Source organism: Perna viridis, chromosome 15, assembly GCF_037379345.1.
Source record: "Perna viridis isolate PV_CMFRI_1.1 ecotype Kerala chromosome 15, ASM3737934v1, whole genome shotgun sequence".
Classification (NCBI taxonomy): domain Eukaryota; kingdom Metazoa; phylum Mollusca; class Bivalvia; order Mytilida; family Mytilidae; genus Perna; species Perna viridis.
This window is the reverse complement of record NC_142459.1, coordinates 8,260,627-8,288,149: the sequence shown is the minus strand read 5'-3', so window position 1 is coordinate 8,288,149 and position 27,523 is coordinate 8,260,627. Positions and strand designations below refer to the sequence as shown.

General features: G+C 34.3%; 1 protein-coding gene across 1 annotated transcript; it reads left to right on the top strand.

Moving 5' to 3' along the window:
• The first annotated feature begins 6,520 nt into the window (after positions 1-6,520).
• LOC148596803 (uncharacterized) lies at positions 6,521-25,142 on the top strand. Its single transcript, XM_088563380.1, has 6 exons — positions 6,521-6,693; positions 8,003-8,221; positions 9,177-9,272; positions 14,589-14,690; positions 16,567-16,680; positions 25,050-25,142. Exons 1-5 carry the CDS (start codon positions 6,645-6,647, stop codon positions 16,677-16,679), a joined length of 579 nt encoding a protein of 192 aa, XP_088419506.1. The 5' UTR covers positions 6,521-6,644; the 3' UTR covers position 16,680; positions 25,050-25,142.
• Positions 25,143-27,523: the final 2,381 nt, after the last annotated feature.

The following is a 27,523-nucleotide window of genomic DNA, read 5'->3' as shown; positions in this document are numbered from 1 at the left end:
TGATCCTTAAGTGTTAAGAAATGACGTAAAATAGAAATTTTGCATTGTAATACATCTGTTCGAGATTCCGGAAGTAAACAATAAAATGTAGACCGGTCTTCGGATTTTAAACGTTTCTATAATGGCCTGGTTTTGGTACGTGGGATTTGTGATGATGGTGATATAAAGCAGGATGGTAGTAATTTACCCAAGAAATGTATGAAATAAGTTGGTATGGATAGAAACCCATTATTAGCATATATGGTACCATCATTGTATGGCAGGACCACAAAAGGTATGGTTGCTGGTGGTAATTGTTTGTTCTAGGTGTATGCATATTTTTGTGTAGCTTGTACGTTCCTGTCATTTTGGTAGGAACCAACTTTTCCCGAGTATTGGAAATTATAGTAGGCTCCGCTAGTGTGTCCCTTTGCGTAGGGCGTAATCAGATTTTTTTAAATCCCAACGTAACTAAAACATTGTCTTTTCTACAGGACAGGCATATCGTTCAAGCCGACAAAGCAAAAAAAAATGTTCGCAAGATTTAATATATACATTGTTTTTTCGACAGTCGATGTAGACAATACTAGCAGTTATAATGCTTATGCTACTGTGTCATCCTCTCTATGGAAGATATACATAAAAATGTAGTTAACAAACATAAATTTGTTCTATCCTCTTTCGGCTACGAGAAATTATAACGGCAATGGGAATTTTTGCTCTGTATGGTGAGCTGTTCTGTCGACAAAATCCTCATGATTTAATATTGTGATTTGAAAATTTACTTTATCTCTCAGGTTTTCTTTTATAGATCGATTGATACTTTCCCTTTCTCATAAATTATTTATTATTCGCTTAGTTTTCAAATTACCTTGTTTGCTCTGTGATTGAAAATAACAGCTGTTTTGACGTTCATATGTTCATACTTGTATTGTGTAAAATGAGGGTGGTAGGGGGTATTAATCTATAAGAAAAAGAAATGTGGGAAATACGTAGAGATGATAAAAGAAAAATATACATCTAATAGAAAAAAATCAATATGAAAATACAACTGAAAAAAATAAATCCCACAAAAAGTCGACTTAAAGAAATTAAACAAAAACAAAAACCTGATTGATTATTTTTTTCCCCCTAAACAATCCTACCGTATACGCCGTTGTTGTATCTGGTTTCGGTTGTCTTCTTCCTCGTATAGCAAAAACAAATATAAAAAAAGAACCCAAGAAGTATTTGTTGGGATAATAATAAACAGAAAATACCAAAATAAGCCATTTCTTACCGAAGAATAAATATTCTACCGGTTTTGCCATTAAAAACAATATGTCAATTTAAGCGATTTTTCGGTGGGGCAGCGGAGAATACCAGAAATCGCTCAATGGCTTTTGTTCAAATGTTAAAGGATTGTTTGTCAGCATACATTTGGCTGCAATACTTTAATCGACAACATATTTGTCCAGTGTGGTGGACGCGTTTTTTAAGAAACGGTCGGCATTGTGCTCCTCTACTAACGTATTCCTTCACTCTTATGAGACTGACTTTATAGCTGATCTGATCCAAAAGAAAGCATATCATCTAGCTAGATACTTTAAACTCAGTTTTCGCTGTACAGATGACGTATTATGTTTAAACAATCCTAATTTCGGGCATTTAATACATCGCGTCTACCCCAAAAAAGGGAAATGACCAAATTTTACGAGTGCACCGGTAGGGTAAGCGTCCTCTACCTGTCTAGAAACACTCGACAGGTTGATCATAAAACGTCTAATCCGGTGTAGTCGAAAGAGGAAAGGAAAACTATGACACGTTGAACAAATCAGTTTGCATGGCGCAGATGGATACACTGTCAGGATCCACGAATTCATGATTACGACCATGAAACTTATGTAGTGATGACTTCAATCTTAAACCCTAATTCTGAGAAGTCAAGAGCGGTAAAAATAATCTGCATAGTTACGGCGAGCTCTGGTATAACGTATGAGTTGTGATATGAAAGCTCAATACGCAGGTGCTGAAGGGATATTGCCACAGATAAAAGGAAAGTTGACAATACAGAATGTAAAGTCATTACGATTGTCATATATTTGGTTAATAGTTTTCATTTACCATCGATCTATAAGTGTAAGTCAAGATATGAGGCTGACTTCTCAGTGTCTGTGGTATCCTTTATCTAAATTTCTTTGAGGTAGATGCCATGTCATTTAGAAAATCATTTTGTAATATGATATGAGGCTGACTTCACAGGAAGCTCGCTGTTACTTAACGTTTTTATGTTTATATTCGTATTCCTTTCATGTGACAGAATTTACATAAAAAAACTCCATAAAACCATGCACGGATATTTGCAATAATTCGACAGCGTGTTCCGAAAAAAAAACGGATTCGTTTCATATGACAGTATTTACATCCAAAAACCATACACAGGCATTGCAATAATTCGACAGCGTGTTCCGAAAAAATAACGGATTCGTTTCATGTGACAGTATTTACATCCAAAAACCATGCACAGGCATTGCAATAATTCGACAGCGCGTTCCAAAAAAAAAAAAACGGATTCGTTTCATGTAACAGCATTTTCATCCAAAAACCATGAACAGGTATTGCAATAATTCGACAGCGTGTTCCCAAAAAAACGGATTCGTTTCATGTGACAGTATTTTCATCCAAAAACCATGCACAGGCATTGCAATAATTCGACAGCGCGTTCCAAAAAAAAAACGGATTCGTTTCATGTAACAGTATTTTCATCCAAAAACCATGAACAGGTATTGCAATAATTCGACAGTGTGTTCCCAAAAAAACGGATTCGTTTCATGTGACAGTATTTTCATCCAAAAACCATGCACAGGCATTGCAATAATTCGACAGCGTGTTCCGAAAAAAAATAACGGATTCGTTTCATGTGACAGTATTTACATCCAAAAACCATGCACAGGCATTGCAATAATTCGACAGCGCGTTCCAAAAAAACGGATTCGTTTCATGTGACAGTATTCACATCCAAAAACCATGCACAGGCCTTGTAATCATTCGACAGCGTGTTCCGAAAAAAATAACGGATTCGTTTCATGTGACAGTATTTACATCCAAAAACCATGCACAGGCATGGCAATAATTCGACAGCGCGTTAAAAAAAAAACGGATTCGTTTCATGTGACAGTATTTACATAAAAAAAACAACTCCATACAACCATGCACAAGCATTGCAACAATTCGACATCGTATTTAATAGAATAGAAAATAATAAATAGAATTCATTGGAAGAGAAGGATTTAAGCTGAATATGTCAATAGATACCAGTCCATATAAAATTCAGGCACTGCCTATGGTAAAGGTGATTCATGGTGCAGAATAACCTATAAAACAAACGATGCTGTTCTTTTTCTATATTTTTTCATACAGATAGTCCTTTCTGTATTTAGATTTTTATATTTTTAGAAATCCCCCTCTAAAATCAACCAAATCAAGAACTAAAACTGCCGCAAAATGCCAATTTCAAACACAATCCTTTAAGTCATGTCTCAAAAGTGCAATACAAAATTACAAAAAAGACTAGTTTTGTATTTTGTACTTATATCTCTAATTGTGACGCCCATGAATCGCCTCAGTGAGAAAAAAAGTACATCTTATGTAAGAGGAAAACTTATGAAAATATAGCCCGAACCTTTCAAATCAATATCACATACAATATACATTTATTTTTTTTTTCAATCAGGAAAAGACATTTAAAAATATCAAAATGTAGCCAAAAAGAATAAATTCTGATGTACATAGCACACCACCTGTTCATCATTAAAACGACATTGCCATAAAAAGCACCAAAAAAAATGCAATTGATAAAAATATTAGTGAAAATGTCCAGCTAGTTTGCTAACTTCCTATCCTTCCATGTGGATGTTTTATTCATGCAATTTATATCATTTACGCTCACCTAGATTAAAAGGCTACGTGAGCTTTTGTCATCACTTGGCATCTGTTACCGTCGGCGGCGGCGTCGTCGTCTGGCATCCGTGTTTAACTTTTCTTTAAACATCTTCACCTCTGAACAGAATTTGTAAATCTTGTTGACAATTATCCTTGACATGTTTACTCCGAAAATTGTATCTTATGGTATCTCGCCAAAAACACGACCGTTCCTACTAAATAGAACATAGGGGTATCAACAATTTTTTTTTATTTATATCTCAAACAGCAAAATAGATAGTAGAAATCTAAGACGTCTAAAGCTCGTACGATTTCAAGAAAATAAAATTACTAATTTTATAGTTATTGCACTTTTTTGCTTATTTAACTTTTTTTTGCAGTTTTATTTGCATATTATTTAGAGAACGAAAGCAGATTGATGAGTAATGTAAACTGGTAAGATATTTAGTATTCCAATATCTACTTTTGGTGCAAACTTCAGAAAAAAGTGTTGACCTTTCTTGGAATTATGGTTTTTGAAAGTGTCATTTTACGTTTGTTATAAGTTTTTGTTCATTGCATTTTTAAAAATTTTTTTGGCACTTTTTGTATGTTGTTCAGTCAACAAATTATTTAGAGTGATACTAATTTTAAATGTTTGGTCTAATACAAAATATCATCTTTGCAAATTTGGTCAATATTTACTCCCACAACAGCTCCGACTAATAAAGAATATGCATAAACTGAACATGTCAATATCTCCCCGCTGCAACGAGGGAAGGGACATAGAAATACCGCTGTCTGTCCGCTGAACTTGACATTATAGTGTGTAGTAACAGTGACCATGTTTGTCAACGGATCAGTTTAATCCAGATTACCACGAAGAACCTTCTTACTTAGTTTGATTCCAGTTGGTCTTGGTAATAGTAAACATCTCGGTGTTACAGACATTTCAAGATGAAAAGGTGGGTTAAACGATGCTACAAAAGTTAAAAAAGTACTAGTCTTAGAAAATTCTTAACTTCCATTGTAATTCCAATCAAATTCTTTGAAAGTGATGACTCACAATAGTTGTCTCAGACTTAAGTAAGTTTTTTTTTCAGTTTTGTGGCGCTGAGGCCTTATTGTAAGGATATCCAAACCTTTCGATGATAAAGTTGCAATTATAGTTCCATTGTTGAAAGTTTTCTCAAACTTAAGTAATTTTGTTCCTGTTATGTGGTTTCGGGGCCTGATTTTATGGATAAATAAATCTCCGGCTTATATAGTTGCCATAAGGGTTCTAAGGTCAAAGTTGGTATATAGTAGTAGCGAGCCCCGCGAAGCGGTGTGAGCTCTACCGTTAATACGTGTACTTTCTAAATTTCCCTTAAGGTTCCTCAGTATACTAACAAAGAAACAGTCATGTCCCGGAAGTAACAAAAAGTGACTGTCCTTACGGGGAAAATTCATCATTTCCTTCAATCAAACAAATAAAAAAATATTGGTTAAGATTACGTTTCAATAAAAATAGATTCATCTTTTCTGATAGTTTCAAGTCTTTTTCTATTTGTTTTACTTATTTAAAGAGGTAAATGTTATGATATGTTCATAAAAACTGAGGGAAACACGTGGATGTACGTACGTGTATCTCTGCTGTTCCACTGCTGCTGTTGTCTGTACCTAACCCGCCTCGAAAAGTATAAACAGAACATAATATCAAAAATCGAAGCATAGTTTTTCCAAGATTTTTTTTTGCAGCAGTCGTCTGAATTTTATTTACGTCATGTGATATGTGTAAAAATATTCCCACCATCCATGGGAACTGTATCTGTACAAATTGATCTGACAGGCCAAAACTGAAATGAATGTTGCTAGATTATGCCCTAAAGGATAAAAAATGTAAAGTATTGCGAAGTGCTATAAAGTTATTGACCGTTTTGAGAGCGATGGAAAAGTGGGGTGTAGGGTTGGAATTTTTGGGGGAAAATTGTTCAAGTTACTCATTTATTGAAAAAAAACTCCCCCATTAATTAACAAGACAGATTTTCAAATAGAAATATTGATCTTGCTTGCTTGTTAAATATAAATAAAAATACTGCACTTTCGAAGCAAACATATTTATCCGGGTCGACCCCCCCCCCTTTGTAATGTCCATTATTATTTTTACGCATCTTGCACAGACGGTACATGTATGCTCGCTGATTTAGGCACAGTATACCCAATATTAAATGAACTGTAAGAAGTTTCGTTGTAGCTTTGTGATGTGCACACAAAGGTCAAATATGGTAAAACCGTAGTACATTCACTGTACGAAAAAAAATACTGGATCTAATATTTGTTTGTTCCGTTATGACAAAATACGATACGATCTTAACTTATTGAGAGTTCATGCAAGGAGCACTTTATTGGTAATATGTCGCATGTCAAAATCACGATGGCACGTTTTTGTATTTATTTGTTTGTTTTAAATTCTAATAATAAGTGCATATTTTATTAACTATGAGATGCAAACTTCGTATTAAAGAGAAGCTGATATATTGCTGCACATATGAAGTAGACAGCCGAATCTTTCAAATAGATTTCACAAGGTAAAAGTATTTTTAAAAATAAAAACAGGAAATGCATATAAATTTTTTTTTAAATTACAAATTAGAATTTGTACGACATTCCGTAGGCGAGACCATTTTGTGTCACATGATAGGGTCTGTCACCGATAGATCTGCAGCAAACTGAAAATATATAGGGAGGTTTACTGCAGTACCCTCTAGTTTTCCGATATTATCATGCTGTTACATGTACTATTAGGAATTGCGGTTCTGTACAATTCAGCAGGTAGGGAAAAGTTACTTTTCTTATTTTGTGATCCGTTTATTCCTTGCAATAATGTTTCTTGCTTTATTTAAATTCAACAGAAAACATAGTTGCCAAGGATTGATCAATTGATTAGTGTGTAACGCCCCAACTACACTATATCCAAACGATGAACATGAAATGGATGATAAAATGAACCTGACATGGTAATGGGATAAGACATATGAAAAGTATGGTAAACTATTGCTTGACATTGAAAATAGGGAGAGGGGTAGGGTCGGACAATTTAACTCCTGTAGCAAAACCGGGGCTTCTACGCGTGACGAATACAACATCAGGGTTCTTTAACGGGCTAGGAATGTAGCTTTTTTCTATAAAAAGGGGCACCACTATGGTTTGCCCTCAGCTTTTCCTCCTTTAAGGAAACTTTCTTTGGTATTCGACTGGAAAACGTGCTTCGGTTTCAACAGAGGAGGCTAAATTGCCCGACCCTACCCACTTCTCCCATTTACTAGCGGCAATCGAAACTCGTCAACCATATCATTTGTTTTTCATCTTATTATTTTATTTCCCCATAATTTAATATTCATTTTATCAGCCATTTAATGTTCAATGCCCAGATATCACTTAAATATTGTTGCTTTGGCGTTAAATACCAATCAACCAATCAATCGATAAATCCAGTTTCGGGAACTTCTTGTATATAAATTGTTTCTTTCATCGTTAACTACCATAGTTTTTTTGGTTTTTTTATTAAGCTGGTGAGAAATAAGTCACTGAAACACGTGTACAACATACTGATATTTGGAATATGTATATAATTGGTATTTTGGTCTTCAATGACGAAATGGAAAACGTTTTTTGAATTTACAGTGTATTTATGCTTTCAAACTTTTTATACATTGTGAAAATTGTAGATGCGATAACGTAACTCTCCTTATTTAATCGTATCGATGTAAATTTTTGTTCTTTTTTTTATTTTACTTCTTTGATAATCTGTTCTTTTAACATTTAACTTTAAATAACGGCATACAGAGACAACAATCAGTTATTCCATAGATATAAGTTAATAACGTGTACTGTTAAGTAGCACTCAAGCTAGGAACATGCAAAATGTGCAACGTAATAGAAACTGTTGGGTCTTCGATGCGAATTATTTTCTAAGACAAATTGGAATTATCAATTATACATTCATCATATAGAACCCATAAAAGTACTAACTTCATGACAACAATAAAAAACGCATAGTAACTTTTAAGTTGTATCGCATGTTACAAAAATGTGTATGATTCTGACAAAAAGCTTTTTTAAAAATTTAAACGATTTACAGCTTGGTACCACTACCTCCATCGCCCAAATGGGAACTGGTACCAACAGCCCGTGCAAACACCATATGTTCCATGGACTGGCTACTTTTATTCTCTATATATGCCAGTTATACCTTTGGAAAACTACTACAAGATTATGCAGTTGTTTCCATGGGTTCAAGTGTACCATACAACAACTGAGAAACTGCCTACTTCTACACCAAAAAATAGTACAATTCAAGGTAAAGAAACCTTTTAGTAAGGACAATGATAACATTACAGACCATAGATTTAAATATGGTTTTGCCTTAAAAAACATTAATGAGATAATTCATCATATCTGATGATGATCAATGAAACTGTATGAATTCATTTGTATGATTAATTGATTGTTGGGGTTTAAAGCCCGAACAGCAATATTTCAGCTTTATTCAGGAGATGGATATGAAATGGATGATAAAATGAACATGAGATGATGATGTAATGAAAAATGGGATGGACATAAGGACAATGGGGTCGACAAATTTCGGTGGCCACTGGAAATAGGGAGAGGTGGTAATGGTCGGGCAATTTAGCCTCCTGTGGCGGAGCCCTATGCATACGCACTACTCTCAGCGTTTGTTAATGTTGGGAATGTATTATACTATTTTTTTGCATTATTAGGCACAGTTTAGTACTGCATGTCAGGATGTCAATTAAACCAATGTATGGTATTGTCTCATGCTATTCTTTTTTTTCAATTTAAGTGTAAGTTTTTGTAAGAATTAAGCAAAATGGAAAAAATCAGAAACGTGCGTCTCAGAAATCCACTGAACTGACAATATAGTTTCACTCAAGGATGATTTCTCTATTTGGAAAGAGTAGGTGTTTAATCTCTGCACCACTGGATTTGCTCAGAAATGTTTCAATAGTGCATTTCAATAATATTATAACTCAATTTACCAAAAAGATATGATATGATATAATATAGAAAATTTTGTCTTTTTCCGTGATTCTAATGGTGCAAATAATCAAATTGAATTTTCAAAATGGATGTTTTTTTCATACTATTTTTGACCCACTACCTGAACCTCTTTTAAGATGCTTCCTTGTATGTTAGAGTTAACGAAATGTCTTTTATCATTTTTTCTGCATATATTTAAAACTTTTTATCGTTTTATTATGGATTCGTGACTACATACAGAAATCTTGTTTCAGTTGTCCTCTGTACCAATGTCACTTGTCAAAATGGAGGCACATGTGTCAATGGCGTTTGTCAGTGTCCAACAAACTTTAGTGGCGATTTCTGTGAAAGTAAGTACTCTTCCACTGATGTGAAGGTTAAAAATCAAGTAACAAAATCAAATCCGAAACTTCTCTTAAACAGTTGACTGGAATTTGATAGAACTCACATGCTATTGTGTGCCTCCTATTAATTTTTTTTTAAATATGAATGATTTTTCTTTCTTTTGGGGGGAGGTGTTCTGCAAATGCATTGTTCCTTAAAATGCTCTTACATGCTCACAGTATTTCTGGATAAAATTATCCCTTGAGATTCTTTTATCATTTTGAGGAACCTGATTTAATTTAATCCCATTTAATTTAGAGTTTTTGGCTCTCACCGTTTTAAATAAATGTCCAAAAAGGGTAAAAAACGGCCATGTGAGTTTTCCCATCACTTGGCGCCTTAGTCACCCTCCATTGTTGTCGTCGTCGTTAGCTACGTTTTTTCGATTTTTCCAAACTCTTATCCTCTATAACTACAAAACTAATCAGTACCAAACTTAGTGTGATTGTTCCATAGGATATTTTGCATAGAACTGATGTACAGAGTTTCGATTTGTCAAAAAACATGGACGCTGTTACTAAAAATAAAACAAAGGATCAGATAGAAGTTTTTTGCATATAACTCCAACACTGTTAGGTTAAACCGAATTCTGACATTAGGTAAAAGTGTTTAACATTATTATATCTATCTCTGGTCTAAATTACGTGAAAATCTGTTATCCATATATGAGATATTTCCCTTTTTGAACAGTTTTGGGCCATTTTTCATATTATTTTTAAAAATCTTATCCTGTGACACTACTAGACCATATCTTGATTTGAATGTTCTTTATGATATTCTGCTTAAAATTGATGTGGGGAATTTTGATCCATTAACAACAGTAGTGGTTGTTACTATAAATAGAGGGGTCGGACAGAATATTTCCAAAACCGTTTGTTTTTCGCCAAATCTGAGGTGGGGTAAAATTGTTCAGTATAATAAGATATATTAGTGGTTAGATTTTCGTGAAAAGCCATGGTGGAGTTATTGTCCCTTTTCAATGTTTTTTTTTCTCTATTTTTATAATTTTTTTTTTTCACACTTTATCACCTGACACGACCACTCCAGTAAGAACCTAACTTGGTACGAATGATACATAAGGTGTTCTGCATAGAACTGATGTTGGGATTTTTGGTCCATTGAAAAAACGTGGCAGCCTTACTGAAAATAGAACATAGGAGTCAGACAGATATTTTCCCGTATACATTTTAAAAACTGTGAGGTTAAGCCCCAATCAGTATTTAGCATGATGAGATATATCTGTGGTCAAATTTCCATGTAAATTTTTTAAGGCATGTTGGAAATATTGCCCTCCTTTTTTGCAATTTTTTGTATTATAGAATGTGCTCCTCAGAAATTACTACTGAATAGAATTCAATGAAAATTGATATGAATGTTCTATAGGTAACATAGCCGCTCTTACAAAAATAGAACTTTATATTCTACTGTAAGAAGTCAAATTTACAAATTAAAAAAATATTATATGTGTTATTTTTGCAGTATTGCCTGACCCATGTGATGATATAAATTGTCAGAATGGGGGTACTTGTGTGGATGGAGTTTGTCAGTGTCCCAGTAACTTTACTGGTGACTTGTGTGAAAGTAAGTAATTAAGAGATCAATGATATGTTTGTATTACATGTATATATAATTTCTCCACAGCCTTTTAAAATTTCACTTGAAACAAAATGTTTCTTTGATGATCTAACATGTTTCAATGATTTGTAAGAGTTGTATCCCTTACCATTACCCATACCCAACCTTCTTAAGTACTATGTTATGTTAAAATTAAGGTTTTGGGTGGCACATCATTATTCTCTATTGGATCTGCTATTTTGTTTCTAAAATATATTAAAAATATAACAGTTATTAAAACTTGTCCTGAAGCATCTGTCGGGTATGTATTTTTTGACTGCATGCATGTATAGAGAAAAAGTTATTTGTCCATAGTCCATTTTAAGTAAATATAACCTTTCAATATTTGAAAAAGGCAAAGATTACAAACATTGTGATTGGTTTTTTTTAGGTTATGAGGGCTGTTGTCGTTTATTTAAAAAAAAAAATCTTTTTTCTCTAATACTACTTACGGGTTTCTGCATAGTAGGGATTTTGAATCGGTCGATAAACATGGCTGGTCATCACTAAAAATAGAACAGGAGACTGACAGAATTTTTTTTCATATATCTCCAAACCGTTGTAGTCCATTGGCTGGTAGGGTCCACCATGCACTCCCATTCATCAATTTCATTATATTCATCCTGTACCTTTATACCTCCAATTACCAAATTGATATGTCGCCAAAAATATTCTTGGATTCTATTATAGTACAAGCCTATATTTGTACCCCACTGACACAAAAAGCCAAGATTTAAGAAATAACGTTAAATAAAAAAAAAGTCAGGAAATTTTCAACTCGACATAAACTCTTATTTGAACACTTCCGGTTCAAACTCAATCACTTTTCAATGTGAAATATGACATAACAATTAGAGTCTGCTAAATTGCACTTATTGATCAATGTTAGATCAGTTATTGATTTTGACGTTGCGCATATTGGTTCCTTACTAAGTTAAAACTGGTACCATATATTTATCAGATCCAGTGTAGCTCTTCAAGAGAGGGTAATAGACAAAAATAACCATCTGAAACATGTGACAGAGCAGGATATTACCCTCGTGTTTAACCAATCAAAATTAAGCAAATTACGTGAAGTAAAATAATACCAAAATAATTTACTTCGTTCTGAAAAAAGAGGAAGTTAAAAGAATAAAAAAAGGAAAAACAGGATAATTGATTGGAAAGAGTGAATCACCAAAATATTATCGCAAGTACCGAAGAACGCCTAGGTTATTCATCTGCACCATGAAAACTGATTTGTTCAACGTGTCATAGTTTTCCTTTCCTCTTTCGTCAACCCCGGACTTGACTTTTATGAGCAATTCGGCGGGTGTTTCTGGAACAGCAGAGGAAGCTTACCCTACCGGTTTAGTTTTTAGTGGAGTCCGAGTTGCTCATTTAATTTTGTTGCTTTTTGTGTATGATTTCAGTTACATTGTGTTCTTTGTTGTGTACGTCTGTTTTCCATGTCTGGTCTTTGTCCCTGGATTGCATTCTTTTGATTACCGCCCTTGATTACTCTTTCACGAGTGATCGGAAACTGTTCCGAGCACGAGTTAATTCCTCAAGCGTTCTTGGCAAAAGTGATCATATTTTACTTATTCAAGATAACCAATTGATTATCCTATTTATTATATAGATTTTCTTCATAATTTATTTATAATTTATTTTCGATATTTTCAACATGAGTTTTAAGTTCTGTGTTTGTCGGATTGATATCAAAGTTGTGACATTTTGGCGAGAGAAAGACCGAGAGTGAAATTACCGAATTTATAACACTGGGAACATTCGGTAAATCACTGATGTTTATACAGTAAATATGGAATTTTATTTCATCGAGATATAAAAAAGTGACCAAAAAAAAAAAGAAAATGGCGATAACATGATTCGTAAATGGGAGGTATTAGGGTACCTGAAATTGATATTTTAATAGAGGGTGCCTTGTGCCCACATACTATTAGGTTAAGCCAACTTCTGACATCAGGTTAAATGTGTGCAACGTGATTAGATCTGTCTGTGGTCCAGTTCTCTTGTAAATCTGCCGTCATGTTGGAGAAAATATCCCCTTATTGTTGCTATTTTAGTGTTAATACTTTCCAAATTATCTCCCCTAACACTACTAAATCATTTATTAATCAGAGAATAAAGGGGTAGGCCGGAAGCTTTTTGCATATATCTCCACAACTGTTAGGTTAAGCAAAACTCTGACATTGGTTAAAGTGTGCGGCGTGTTGAGATATACCTGTGATTAATTGTTTAACTAACCTGGCCGAAGTCCATGTGACGTGTTGCCTTCACTCAGATTGATTACATCTTGGGGTATCCTGCATAGGTCTGATGTGGGGATTTTTTGATCCGTCGAAAAATATGGCCGCCTATACTAAAAAAAAACAAACGGGTCAGTCAGAAGTTTTTCTTATTCATCTCCAAAACTGTTGGTTTAAGCACATTTCATTCCATTGCTGACATGATCCTTATTACAAGGCAAACACAAGTCTGCATTGGGATCAGAGTTGTCGGACGACTCTTTGATAGAGTTATTGCAAGAGAAAGGTGAAAAATTACTTGTTTTTTACAGTTTTCAGCCAATATCTTGAAAAATATACAGATCCAATATATAAACTTTCGGTTGCTGAAAAAAATGGTCCTTATGATGAGTCTTACCAAAGTCTTTTATGAGGCAAAATATTTGGACAAATCTTTGTTAATGTTTTTGCCTATAATAGGCAAAACTTTAACTAGGTGAGCGATTTAGGCAAGTCTCTTGCTTTGTAAGTCTTATAAGTCACGTTGGAGTTATTTTCTTTTACACTTTTTTGCATTTTTCCTCAGAAACTATTGGAGAGAATTCAATGTAAATTTATATGATTGTTCCAGATGGTATTCTGAATGGAACTAATGTATGAATATTTGATTCGTTGATAAGACATGGCTGCTGTGACCAAAAATAGAACAAAAGTGCCAGACGGAAGTTTTTTGCATGTCTCAAAACCAGCTGGATTTAACCACATTATTTTATGAATAAAAGTGTGCAGCGTGTTGAGATCTATATGTGGTCAAATTTTCGTGGAAATCTATCGAGCAATATTAGAATTATTGCCCCTCCCCCATTTTTGCTATTTTAATGTTGTTACTTTCTTCTGCAACACTACTGAACTAATTAGAATCAAATTTGGTTTGAATATTTCTTATGGTATTCTGCATTGAACTGAAGCTGGCATTTTTGATTCCTGGAAACCATGACCGCTATTACTAAAATAATTCAGAAACTTTTGGCATATATCTCCAAAACTTCGAGTTTTAGATAAATTCTGACCTAAATGTTTTAAAGTGTACTGTATTTTAAGCTCTTTTTGTGGTCTATGTTTCGTGTAAATCTATCAAGCCATGTTGGAGTTATTTTATTTTATTTCTTTTTGCTATTTTCAATGTTATTACTTATAAAAAAAATTTCTCTTCAGAAACTACTGGTCAGAATTAAATTAGAATTGATATGATTGTTCCTTGGGAAGGTGTGTTAGGAATTTTTATTCATAAAAATTTATTGCTTTTACAAAAATGGAATGTTGCTAAACAAGCAAGATGAGCGATTCAGGTTTCTTAGAGCCTCTAGATTTTTAAAGTTTTATATTCTACTGTAATAAGTCAATTTCCCAATTGAAATATTTTTTTACATTATATTGCAGTATCGCCTAACCCATGTAATGATGTTAATTGTCAGAATGGTGGGACTTGTATGAATGGAGTTTGTCAGTGTCCATTTCCCTTTGTAGGTGATTTGTGTGAAAGTAAGTAATTAAATACCATTTTATGTAAAATTCGGACAACTGTGGCACATTCTCAGTTTGGTTACCTTATTACCTTAAATGTATTTAAAACATCTAGAGAACAACCAAAAAGCTATTAAAATTTACCCTGAAGTACTATGGTGTAGATATTTCTTGATGCATTTATGTACAGAGAAAAGGGGTGAGACCTTTTTCCAGCCATTTGCAACTAAATGTGACCTTTCAATATAAGAAGGCAAACTTTACAAACCTTGTTATCGTTATTACTTGAGGTTATACATATACAAATGTACTTGGAAAATGGATTTGATTCCCTGCATTTTCTATACGACCGCAAAAATATTGTAGTCCTTGTCGTTGTCTTTGTCCGTAGACACTTAGGTTTCAAACATACTTTAGTTGTTGTAAACCAATTGTTATAAAAGTTCAGTAAAGACCCCTTTTGGCCTCATAATATGGGCATTTTTGAATATTTGGTGACAGCTGATTTCTAGGTAGTAATAGTAAAGTAAAAGGGTCGCAAACACTGAATATAAGATGTTTTTGACGATATTTATGACGTTATTCCAGAAATAATAGTATGCATTTATGTAACTTTTACTAAAACCTTTTAAGATGGTTTTTGCATGGAACGGAAGTGGCCACACATCTGTTGACTCAAAATATTTTTTACACGAGTTGTAACACACATGTGGCCATTGGTAAAATAGAGAAAAAACTGCTTGAAGTTTGAAGGGCATATACGACTGTTTATGTTCAAACTATTACCATAAACCATTCAAACCAACTATAAAACAATTTAAAGAGCTGGAAAAAAAACTAAAAAGTTTTCTTTATGTAAATTTTGTTTTTGAGGCCAAATTTTGCCCTCATCGGACCAACTTCTATGACATGATTCAACTTACCACTTAAGAAAAATTCTTTATAATTATGAGTTTCTGGCCCCTTCCGTTTTATACTAATTGGCCAAAAGTGTAAATTATTTCAACAGATTTGATGTGTTTTGGACCACTTTCGAGTTGTAAGGTGTCAAAGGAGCCCCACCAAAAAATCGACTTTTGTTTTTTGGTCTGATTTATTTATTTATTTATTTATTTGAATTGGGTTCCTTTTGATATTTCGACCTGCATTTTTTTTCACCAGATTTCAGATATCTCTTATTGTTTCGATTTATAAGGGGGTTAGTGGGACCACACCACTTGTAAGTCGACTCTATTATTTTTGGTTTGATTTCCAATTCTCCAATTATTATTCTAAATTGTTGCACTCAAGTCATTCGATGGTATAAATTTCCGGAATTGCTTCATTTTACACATTTCGCCTGTTTCTTAGACGGAGAACTACTTAAGGAGGTAGACCTTCGGTGAGGGACATAACTCTTGAAATCAGTGATATGTTTGTATCATATTCAATTTCACCCAAGCCTTTCAAGCTTTCATATGAAACCGAATAAAATAAATCCAGGTTACTTTGTTCCTAACATGAGATTGATATAAAGACACTAAATACAAACGTTCCAATGATTTTAAAAGTTGTGTCCCTTACCTTATATTTACCTCCTTAATACAACCTTAAATTTGTATTTTGGTGATGATTTTTGCTCACCTGGCCTAGGGGGCCAAGTGAGCTATTGACATCACTAGGCGTCGGTTGACGTCGTTGTTAATTATTTTTTTTTCAAAATTCTTCTCCATTGATACGACTGTACCATTTACCAAAACTCCATATGAATGCTCCTTGTGTTATTATGCATAGAAGTGATGTTGGGATTTTTTATCTGGCAAAACATTCTAACCATGGTAGAAGTTTTCTGTTTTTCGAATACAAATGAAGATTTATATTGAGACTGGATCTGTACTACAAATTAATTTTATAGCTAACGACCCATGTTTGTCAGTACCCTGTCAAAATGGTGGAGTATGCCAATCTAATGGTGGTACATTTAGTTGCCTATGCCGATCAGGCTTTTCGCCACCGTTATGTGGCTAAGGTGAGTATTTTATTCTTCGCAGTAGCAATAACCAATGGAACACAGCTAAAGGGATATGGTTTTGACCCGCCCGCCAATCCAATTTCTTTTTGGCTGATAAGAGCCTCGTTTATTTTATCGATTTCTGCAGCCGTTGTTGAATAGTTGGTAACAATTAAATCTTGGATGGGACCACTTTTTGGGAGGGGGCCTAAGAAAAAAGTATGCTCATAACCTGGATAGCACCTCAATCTTTTTATAAGGATTCGGCGAAGTCGTTGCCATGGCGTCTGGGGGACACTTTGTTTCCGTGCGATAACTCTGTTCTTGACCAATTTAACTAAAATTGTGATGTGAGTTTATTAACTACTAAAGAAAGTTCCTAATAAATTTGGAGTTTGTGGCGCTTACTGTTTTAGAAAAAGAAGTCAGAAAGAACGAAAAACAGATATTGTAACCACTTGGTGTCAGTCGTTGTTAACAGTTTTTTTTCAAACCTCTTCTCCTCTGACAATACTTGACCAAGTAACCAACTTGTTATGAATGTTCCTTAGGATTTTATGCAAAAAACTTGTGTTTCCTAAAAATAAAACATAGTAATATTCATACGTGAGTAAAAGTGTTCAGAATGGTAAGCCCTATCTTTTTTTCAATGTTTTCTTTTTTTCCAATATTTGATTTGTTAATTGCCCCTTTTCAACGTTTTTTTCTCTTTTGAGATTTTTTTTTTCAAAAATCTTTTTCCTTTAACACTACTTCAACAATTAAAATCAAACTTGGTATGAATGTTTCTCAGGGTATTCCGCATAGAACCGAAGAGGGAAATTTCGATCCGTCGGACAACATACCCGCTAGTACAAAAAAATAGAACATAGGGGGTCAGACAGAAGTTGTGTTTGATATATTTCCAAAATTGTTAGATTTCGCCAAATTCTCACTTGAGCAAAAGTGTTCAGCATGATGAGATCTATGTCTTGTCAAATTTTCGTTTTACTCTGTTAAACCATGTTGGAGTAATTACCCTTTTCTGACGTTTTTCTCAAGTTTAGTGTTATTTCGTTCAAAAATATTTTCCTCTGAAACTACCAGATCAATAAGAACTGATTTTAGTATGAATATTTCTGCATAGATCTAATTGATTAAGGTTTTCGGACGACTTAATGTTAGGGTAATGGGTTTTAGTAGTTTTCAGCCAATATCTTGAGAACTATAATAGATAAAGACTTTCACTTTATGAAACTATTTTTATGATAAGATTGTCAGAGAAGTCCTTGTTTTGTTATAGTTATTGACCTTGAAAATCACAACTTAAGCCAAGTGAGCGATTCAGGCTTCTTGTTTTAGTTGGGCTACAGAAAAAAATATGGATCTTAGCTTGTCGCCTGCGTAGCACCTCTTTTTTATTTGATTTCGTTAAAACTTTTTTTTACCAAGGTAAAGGGTCATATATAACTCTTACAAATTATTGGTACGTTAGTGTAAACCATTTAACGTAAATCCCATATAAGCATCTTATTAACATAGGTTTGTTTCATTAATTTTCAAATTAACGTTTGACAGGCTATGATGAAAAATAATATCATTCAAATATACTACTGATTTCTTAGCTAAGGTCTACTTTCATTAAACGATACTAGTTGAAGTCGAGTCTTTGTCAGATTGGATACGTACCATCCGATCGTTGGTACGGAATCGTATTGACATTCTCAAAAAGTATGTCAATAAACGACCGTATTCAACGGTCACAAAATACTTGAATGGTTTTCCTCGATGCATGATGAATATGTTGTCGTCCCTGCGGACAAAACTTGAAAAAACATTGCCTCAATTGCCTTATCAAGGTATTTGACATTTGACCCCAGGGAATGCCAATTACAGATGTACTACTTTTGACAAAGGTGAAAACCTAAACAACAATTAGTTCTTCATACCTTATCTCAACAAAATTTGAGGACTTGTCCTACTTGTAATAGATTCCCAATCTTCAAAGGAATCTTTTCAAAGAAAAGTGTATTGCTGGATTTTCATCTTGCCCCACGAAATAGATGTCAGTCCACCATACAAAGATATTGCCGGCAGTGTAAGATGGACAACAAACTAGCGGTATTACAACCTACTTTCGCAGTGATATTAATCATGTGTGAATACTTAAATATTCTAAAAATTTACTAGAATATATAAAATTTTACAGTTTTTCGGAAAATAGTTCTCGTCAACCTTTTGATATCTAATTTCTTTACACTGCGTTGTCACATGATAAATTAAAATTGCGTTTAAAAGGACTTATTCGCAAATCGTTTGCCGATTCGGAAAATAATGTTGTGTTAAGTTACGAATCCACATTTTCTTTCTAAAACATCCCAGAAAGGTAGAGTAAGCTACACAGGAAAGCAGGTTTGCAGCATGCTTAATTTCCTCATTGACAATATATTTGTCGCATTTTGATGAACTATATTCAGTAACAACTTGACATTCCAATGGGCAGTAACTGTGCTCCTCTCCTGGCAGACTTATTTTTGTATTCATACGAGAATAAATTTCTTCAGAATCTTGTAAAGAATAAAAATATAAAAGATTATAAATTCTTTAATTTCACTTGCATATATATCCTTCAAGAAGGTAGACCTAAGGTAAGGGATACGACTCTTACAAATCATTGGAACGTTTGCATTCAGGCTCTTTATATCAATTTTATGTAAGCATCAAAATAACGTGGATTGATTTCATCCGGTTTCAAATGAAAGCTTAAAAGGCTTTGGTGAAATCGAAAATGATACAAACATATCACTGATTTCAAGTGTTATGTCCCTCATCCATCGTCTACCTCCTTAAAACCCTCCTTTTTGGTAAATGTTTACCTGGAATTTCTCCATCAGGACTCCAGATAATTGAAACTACAGAAACAGCATGTTCATTCTCAAACAATGACTAATGATTGTTTTTGTAAAATAGTTTTGTACTGATATGACCACCGATTAACCGATTATGACTTTGAATCATGGAAGTGCTATTTAACAACCACCGGAATATTCACCTACAGATTTTGACGCGCTGTAAAACCGAGATTCAACCCACTATTTCGTTTGAAATACCTTTACGGACGATTTTAAGTCAGGACCATTAATGCGATACAAGCGCCTCCGTTGATGTATTATGTATTTTGACAGAATAATTTTGAAATTGGATTAGTATTTGATAGTTTCGTTCTTACCCATATTTGATAAACTTATGAGGGGATTGTTATCACATTCGGACTCTTGCAACTGGTATCTTGTTGATTCTCATGGAAACTGTAATGAATCACAGGCAATAAGACAGGACACCTCTAGATTTTGCAGTTGTAGTCAGAAAACGCACCACAGAGTTCAACACCTCCATTGACGTAGAGAGGATCAATCGGACGATGGCGAAGCCCATGACTAGTAAGGCAAGACCCTTTCATGTCAACAAAAAGGCTAGGAAGATCAGAGAGACACAGTAGACCCACCATCACCAAGACTTAAGTGGCCAGCAGAAGCTTGTAAGAAAGAATGGACCCAGTTTGATGACGAAAAATCATGTGGAGAAGATGTAGAAGGGAGATAAAAGCAATGATCATTTTGCAATGGTAACGAATAAGTTTAGATTCGACGAATAGCAAAGGCAGAAAAATCAAACAGAGAAAAGAACAACGTTACTTAACCAAGTGAGACAGGAAAGCAGCCATACATGTACAGAAGGCATAAAAGGAACTTATAGATGCCAACAGGGAAAGTTATCAACATGGAGTAAAGCAGCGAACCCCGAAAAAAAACAAGAGAAAAAGCAAGAAAAAGATGTACAGCAATTTTGTACAGCTAATCCCTTCAACGTTGTGAAAAAACCGTTTGAGGACAAACAATAAGGTTGCTTAAATTGCCCAAAAACAGAAAGTTAGGCAGTTCTTTGAGAGAAAGTCACAGTGACCTAGACAGAGATAGGGGTAACAGATACCAACCCAGATAAATATGCCCAGGAGCCAAGAAAGAAATTTGATATCCAACTTTTAGGATTACGAGAGCATCTTCTTTACTAGATCCATATGGCATTCCATGTAGATTATAAAAGAAATGTCCGATTTTGCATTACAGCTATGAATACCCATCAATGTGTTTAGGAGAAAAAATTGGTTACAAGAAAATTGGCTTAAATTGGAAGGATTTTTTAGATTTTAAATATCTATATCAGTTCGAAACTGTAACCCTGTCACTGTTTATTGTTGAGGGGAACAACTATATTGATAACCGACAATCACGTAGCTACTGTTGATGTGTTAAGTACCTTTGACCAGAACTGAAAATCTGGAACGGATGTGTTACAGATACTAACGCAGATGACTTGGGATTCCAAAAGGTTTAGCAGTATTGGTATTAAGCACGAGTTCTTAACTCCAACTACGACTGGCTCCCAATACAGAGGAATTAAAGTCACCAAAACCAGAAAGGTTATGATGTTTAGGAACATCAAGGATGACGAAGTGATAGGATTAAATGTCTTAGTCAAGAAAAGACAAATGGGAAGTTGAGATTGCGGTTATAGATTTATGCAGTAATTTGGTTCAAAAAGAGACATAAGTGTGGTGGTAACATCAGGACGACTTTGCTTTGTAAATATTCAGCAACCGTTATGGAAGTCGGCTGAATCAAGACAAAGAAAAGAACTTGTGCAGAGGGAAAGTCGTCATTGCATAGAAAAAGATTGCGAAGTGAGAGCCGTTGATCTGAGACAAGCTTAAGGACAATATATAAAATGGTAATCTGCAAGACCAGGAAAGATCAGTTGGCAGAATATGTGGAGAATGGATTGCCAGAAAAGCTTCTTTCTTCGACATACTATCAACTACCACGACCCGTACGATATAGAAACTGATTGAAAAACTTAATTGTAAGTTGTGCGGTCAACTAGCGAACTTTAAACACGTTTTGTCATCTCGTAGGGCAGCCTTAACGGCTGTAAGATACATATGGCGTCATCTTCAAGTATATATATATATATATACTCTGATATATATTAGCAGCCTTTGACACACATAGAAGGAGAAAAGACTGAGGTATTTTAGGGGTCAAAGTCCATCAATATCAATAAAGGAAGCAAAGAATCATGTAGAAGCACAAGTATCAAAGCCAGTGGAATGACTGGGATATTCTAGCTGGCGTTGAGGACAACATTCCCAAGAGAGATGATAACAACCCTTCAACAAGATATCGTGCTTTGGTCCAGAACCTGCAGGTATATTATTCTCGTAGAGGTGGCTATTCCATGATAATCAAGATTTAAAGAAACCCATGAGAGAAAGCTTGCCAAGTACCAAGATCGTTTAAAGTAATCCAAGACTAGAAGACGAAGACATTGTATTCCCCAGTATGTATGCTGAATAGGCTTTGTCTCCCAAACTTTATGGAAAGCACAACGGTTCTTCGGACTGACCGAGCCATTAAAAAATGACGCACCATTGGAAAATGTCGTGGAAAACGCCAAAACAATCACAGAAACGGAAATTCACCAGATAATGGAACCAGTTTTGTGGCGATAACTCAGTATTTATATAAAACTTGAACTGAATGCTGACGAAACTAATTTAAAACGAAAAAAAAAATTATGTAAATATGGCTAACAGTTTTACATATCTAGGTGTTATTCTTTATGTCTAATGTTTCTTATTGTAAAAATGAAGGAAAGCTTGTGGCTCAATGTAAGAAAGTTACTTATAGCATATAACAAATAGTTGAAAAATGAAATCTGCCTATTGATTTGCAATTATAACTTATTTTTACTGTGGTTTTACAAATAATTCTCTATGCATGAAAAAATATTGGGTGTATATAACAAAGACATACTAGACTCCTTTAATTTGCAATATCATAAATAAAATTGCGGTCGTATTATGGTATCACGCTAATATAGCGCCGTCCGTAGACACGTCATGTCCAGACAGTAACTTTAGTAATGTTCATTTGTTTTAATTGCACCACAAGGTACCATGCATCAATAGGAAGGATTTGATTGATTTGGTGGGGGGACGAGTGACCCAAACCGTTCAGGATTAGGGGCCAACAAATGTGTCAAAACGAGCATTTTCATGGTTTCGGGAACAAAAAAAGTTAATAGATTTCTTAGCGCAAAGTGCAATACCACAACAGAAGACTTGGCTTGATTCTTGGTGTTGTTACTTGTATGGTTTATGTATTACGGACCAAAAAAGCGTTTTTTTATAATCGGACATTAATTCGACTGGACAAGCACTCACAATCATGTTTAACCCAGACATGTGCCTGTCCCAAGAAAGGAAGCATAAGTTCAGTGGTTTTCATTTTTTTATGTTCTCCGTTATTCATTTGACGTTTTTTGCTTTATACATGTACTAAGTCGATTTCTGTCATTTATTTGGGGCCTGTTACAGCTTGCTGTATGGTTTAGGTTTTTCCCCATCACTGAAGACCATGTGTTGTTCTGAACAAGTTTGAATGTTTGTTTGCTTGTTTTTTTGTTTTTGTTTTTGTTTTGGCTGGGATTTATTTTAGTGCAGTTAAAATGCTTTTAGAATAAGGGACTTAACGGGTTCAGAACCAAGCATTTTCGTGATGTCGGGAGAATACTTTGACTATAAGTAAATTGATTACTTTGAAATTGTAGTACAAGGTGCCAAACATGACACGGAACGCTGGAAATAGTTTTGGTGGTTGCATAAGGAATGAGGGTAAAGACAGGGACCAGCAACAAGCATTTTCCTGATGTACAGATACTGCCTGGAAAGCGAATGGGTTTCTTTGAAATTGTACCATAGTACCATACCCTTAAAAGAAGACTAGGACCGATTAAGCGGTTAGGCGTATTTGGGAAAAAGGGACCAAATAAGGAGCGATTCGACCTCCGCGGTTGTAGCAAAGTACGCCCTCCGATTTTTAAAATGGCAACCACTGCTATCTCAGCTGAATAGTTCTTAGTTTAAGGAACAGGTGACCTACTTAGGAAATTCCCTTTTCTGAGCTTTCCGAGAGCTGTTTCAGTATTTTTCTAGTGACCGAAGAGTGAGCTGTTTGTAAAGAGGAAGCAAGGGTTTGCCACTCTATAGTGTTTAAATTAGTGCGGACTGTGGCATCCGTACTTTTCAACATTGCTTTAACTATTCAGTGAAAGATCCAGAGGTTTCGGAGTGAGGCCAAATGAAAGCTACATTGTAACACACAGATCCCAACCACATTTCCATAATAACACTGGAAGCTTAATTTTCCTTAACAGGAACTAATTGATTGAAAGTTCTAAAGGAATTATGTCTTTTCTTACGTAAAAAAAAGTGAATTTCATCGCACGAATGCATTTTTTAAAATCGTTTATTTATATATATTTATCGTCAATGTCGTCGTCGTTCGACGATACGTGGGTTCCGTACAATACTACGAAAGTACGTCGATTCGTGGATTCCAAATTTCGATTTTGGAAGAAACACTAGTTCGTGGATTCTTACATTCGTGGTTTTGAAGTTTTAGTACACCAACAATGGAATTCTCCTTTTCGTTAGGAACTAAATTTTGTGGTTTGGCCTACCCAAGAAAAACACTAAAATTGGAACCCCACGAACAATATTCCTTTCACAGTAACTTGAATAATAGTTGGTGAATCTTCATTACAATTTATATTAAGGTTTCATAGCAAAAAAGGGAATGATGGTTTTGGTTTAGAGATTGATGGATTGTGTGGTTTAACGTCCGAGCAGCAATATTTCAGCTATATTCAGACGATGAACATGAGAAAGATTGGTTTAGAGGATTATCGTCCCAAAAATTTATGAAGTAAATGCAAAAAGAGGGGAACCATAGCAGTTGATAAGGTTCTTTACCACCACAATCAGGCCAGCATTGTTTGGGGAGAAAGATTGATGATTATAACCATGTACTAAACGAATTAAAAGGAATAAAAACTTTTTTTTATTGTTTCCAGGTCATTAATCATGTAAAAAGAATATGGAATTCTATGAAAAGTTGGAAGTTTTAATGGATTTAAATAGTTTTGCCTATACATGTTTTGGAATAAAGAGTTTACTTTGTATGGATTGCTAATTTCTGATAATAAATATCAAATTTTTAATTCTTTGACTACTATTATCATGGCAGACTCATAAACTCGTATTATATAAAATGTCAAATTTAATCTCAATTCAGTAGTCTACATATTCAGAGCTGTATTAAGTGTATGAATGTTTTTATGTTTTGTCCAATCTGTTCGGAGGTCGACCTCTGGGTCCTACCAACTTGCGCCGTGCGAAAACGTTTGTTTTAAGGTGTTCAACTTTTTAAAATTTACCATGTTTATATACATTATAACTGCCATATAATTTCTGAATATAAAACTATTTACACTTAATTATTTTTTAGTAGGTTGATGTTAGAAGTGAAACGAAGGTTCTTGCAGATGTAAAAAAGGAGTTTATAAACATTAACCTTTCATTGAATAAAACGACAGCAGATTTTCTTAGTCTACTCATTTCCTTAGCATATATACAGAGTTCAAAAAAGCAGAATGAAAATACATACATAAAGAGTTATAAGGGGAACCAATATTCTAGCGGAAATCAAAAGAATGTAATCCAGGGAAAAGACCAGTCATGAAAGAAAACAGACAAATACAACAAAGAACATAAAATAACCAAAATAATACGTACAAAGCAACAGAGGTAAATGAGCAACTCGGGCTCCACTAACACCTGCTTTTCTAGAAACACCCGCCGAAGTTCTCATACAAAGTCCGATGTAGACGAAAGACGAATGAGCAAACTTGGGGCATAAGCTACATCCTTTATCTTTTAAATGTCCTCATTTTTTGAAGTCAGTTTGGCTGCTACATATAAACTGAGTGACGACTTGTAAAGTGATTTCAAAGTCGAAAATGCAGATCTAAATTTCGAAAGGACTATTGTTACATAAACATAAAGCATGATTATGTACAACGAAAAGCATGGTTTGTTTGGTGGATTTTTCTACACTTCTACCATATGCAGTGTATGAATACTATATGGACCGGTACTTTAACCTTATGAGAAATGAATGGTACACCAATTGCTGTGGCCATTTTTTTCCGGATATTGTGGATCGGAACATACTACACTTGAAGACGGAAGAGACATTCGATAAAAAAAAAAAAAAAAACAGACACAGTGTATGTCGACTTGAGATCAAATTTTCATTAGAAAACGAAATCGAAGCACCATATTGTTCTTTGACAAAACTTAATGATACATCTTTTAAAATCACGGAAATGTATTTTATCATCACATCCGAAGCCAGTAACGTAGGTCCTGTCAGTGTGATATAATGACTGGAGCAGCTAGGAATCCACTAGTAAACATATTTCCTTCAGAGAAAGTAAAATTAATACAAACATAATTCTAATCATGAGATTCTTCATGCTTATAGCCGTTTTTGATGGGTCGCGAACGTCCTTGCCAGAAAGTTCATACATGCATGAACTTCGCCAGATCGTTTATATATGCATGAACGCCAGTCAACTTGAAACCAATATGGCGACCGTTCATTGAGTTTGGGAGCTCCGAGATCCGTTCATACATGCATGAACGACCGAAAATAGCTGTTCAAGCCTATAATAGTATATCATTCTATTGTAGGGGTTAGCCTACAGAGTTATTACATTGAATTAGACTAATCCCATTTTTGTGTAGTTGATTGATATATCATAGAATTAATATCTTTATTGTACACCTGAATACCCCTGTATTTCTTGGAATCCTAAGGAGCAGACAGGTAGAATCCTGAGTCAGAATTTAATTCAAAGTCCATTTGTGTTAACCTCTAGCGAACACGAAAAGGAGAGAAATTTAGTAAAACAACCCTTTTCACTAAAACTTGCAGCATATTTGAAATAAAAATGTAATTTTATTTGTTAATATCTTCAATATAAAGGTAATGTAGCAATAAAATTGATTTAAATAAGTTAATTACACAATTATTAAATTATTAAATTATATAATTTTAAATTCTCATTAAGTTAATTTAGAATATTTCATACTTTATGCAATATTCATGGATCTTTTTGTAAAGAGGGAGGCAGATTTGAGGGAGAAATGTGTTGAAAGAGGAAGAAAAAAGGGGGTCTCTAAAAATCTGCAAAAAAGCAGGAGTATTTTGCCCAAAGGGGGGGTGTTTATAATGGGTATGCAAAATCTATGTGACATGTTCTCATTTATAAGCGAGCAAGTTAGCGGGGTGCAAAATTATGAATCATTTACGTGATTTGTTGCGGAGAGAATGTAAAATAAAAATAAGTTTCCCTAATAATGATATTTAAATTATTTTTTGAACGTCCGAATATCTAACCTAAATGGCAAAAAAGGACAATGCTTACATTATGAGAACGTGACATTGCAATCAGAGTCGTCCCTTTTACTATCGTCCCAAACTCAGTTCCGAAGACAAACAATATTAAAAAGCCAGAATTTAAAGTAAATGAACAAATGCATTTGCGGTTCAAAACACAAACACACACATGTAGATCACATATTTTAATAATAACTCTTATATCTTATGGATGAAAATAAAATATACAAACAGTGAAACCTTATACTGGTCAAAAAGAGAAATGATGTGCTCGTTTATATGCGATGCCTTCTCCATATTAACATATACTCTATACAACAATTTATATTTAGTTGAATGTTTGCTCATCGACTACCCCAACGTTAGCACAAAAGGGTCTATTTGTTCTGTTTAGTTGAATGTTCGTTCAGGACCTCACTTTATACATGGTGTGAACAGATATATTTGATATAAGTTGACAGGACATGATAAACATTTTCTATGTTAGTGGAACCCCATGTTAGATGATAGCTGCAGTG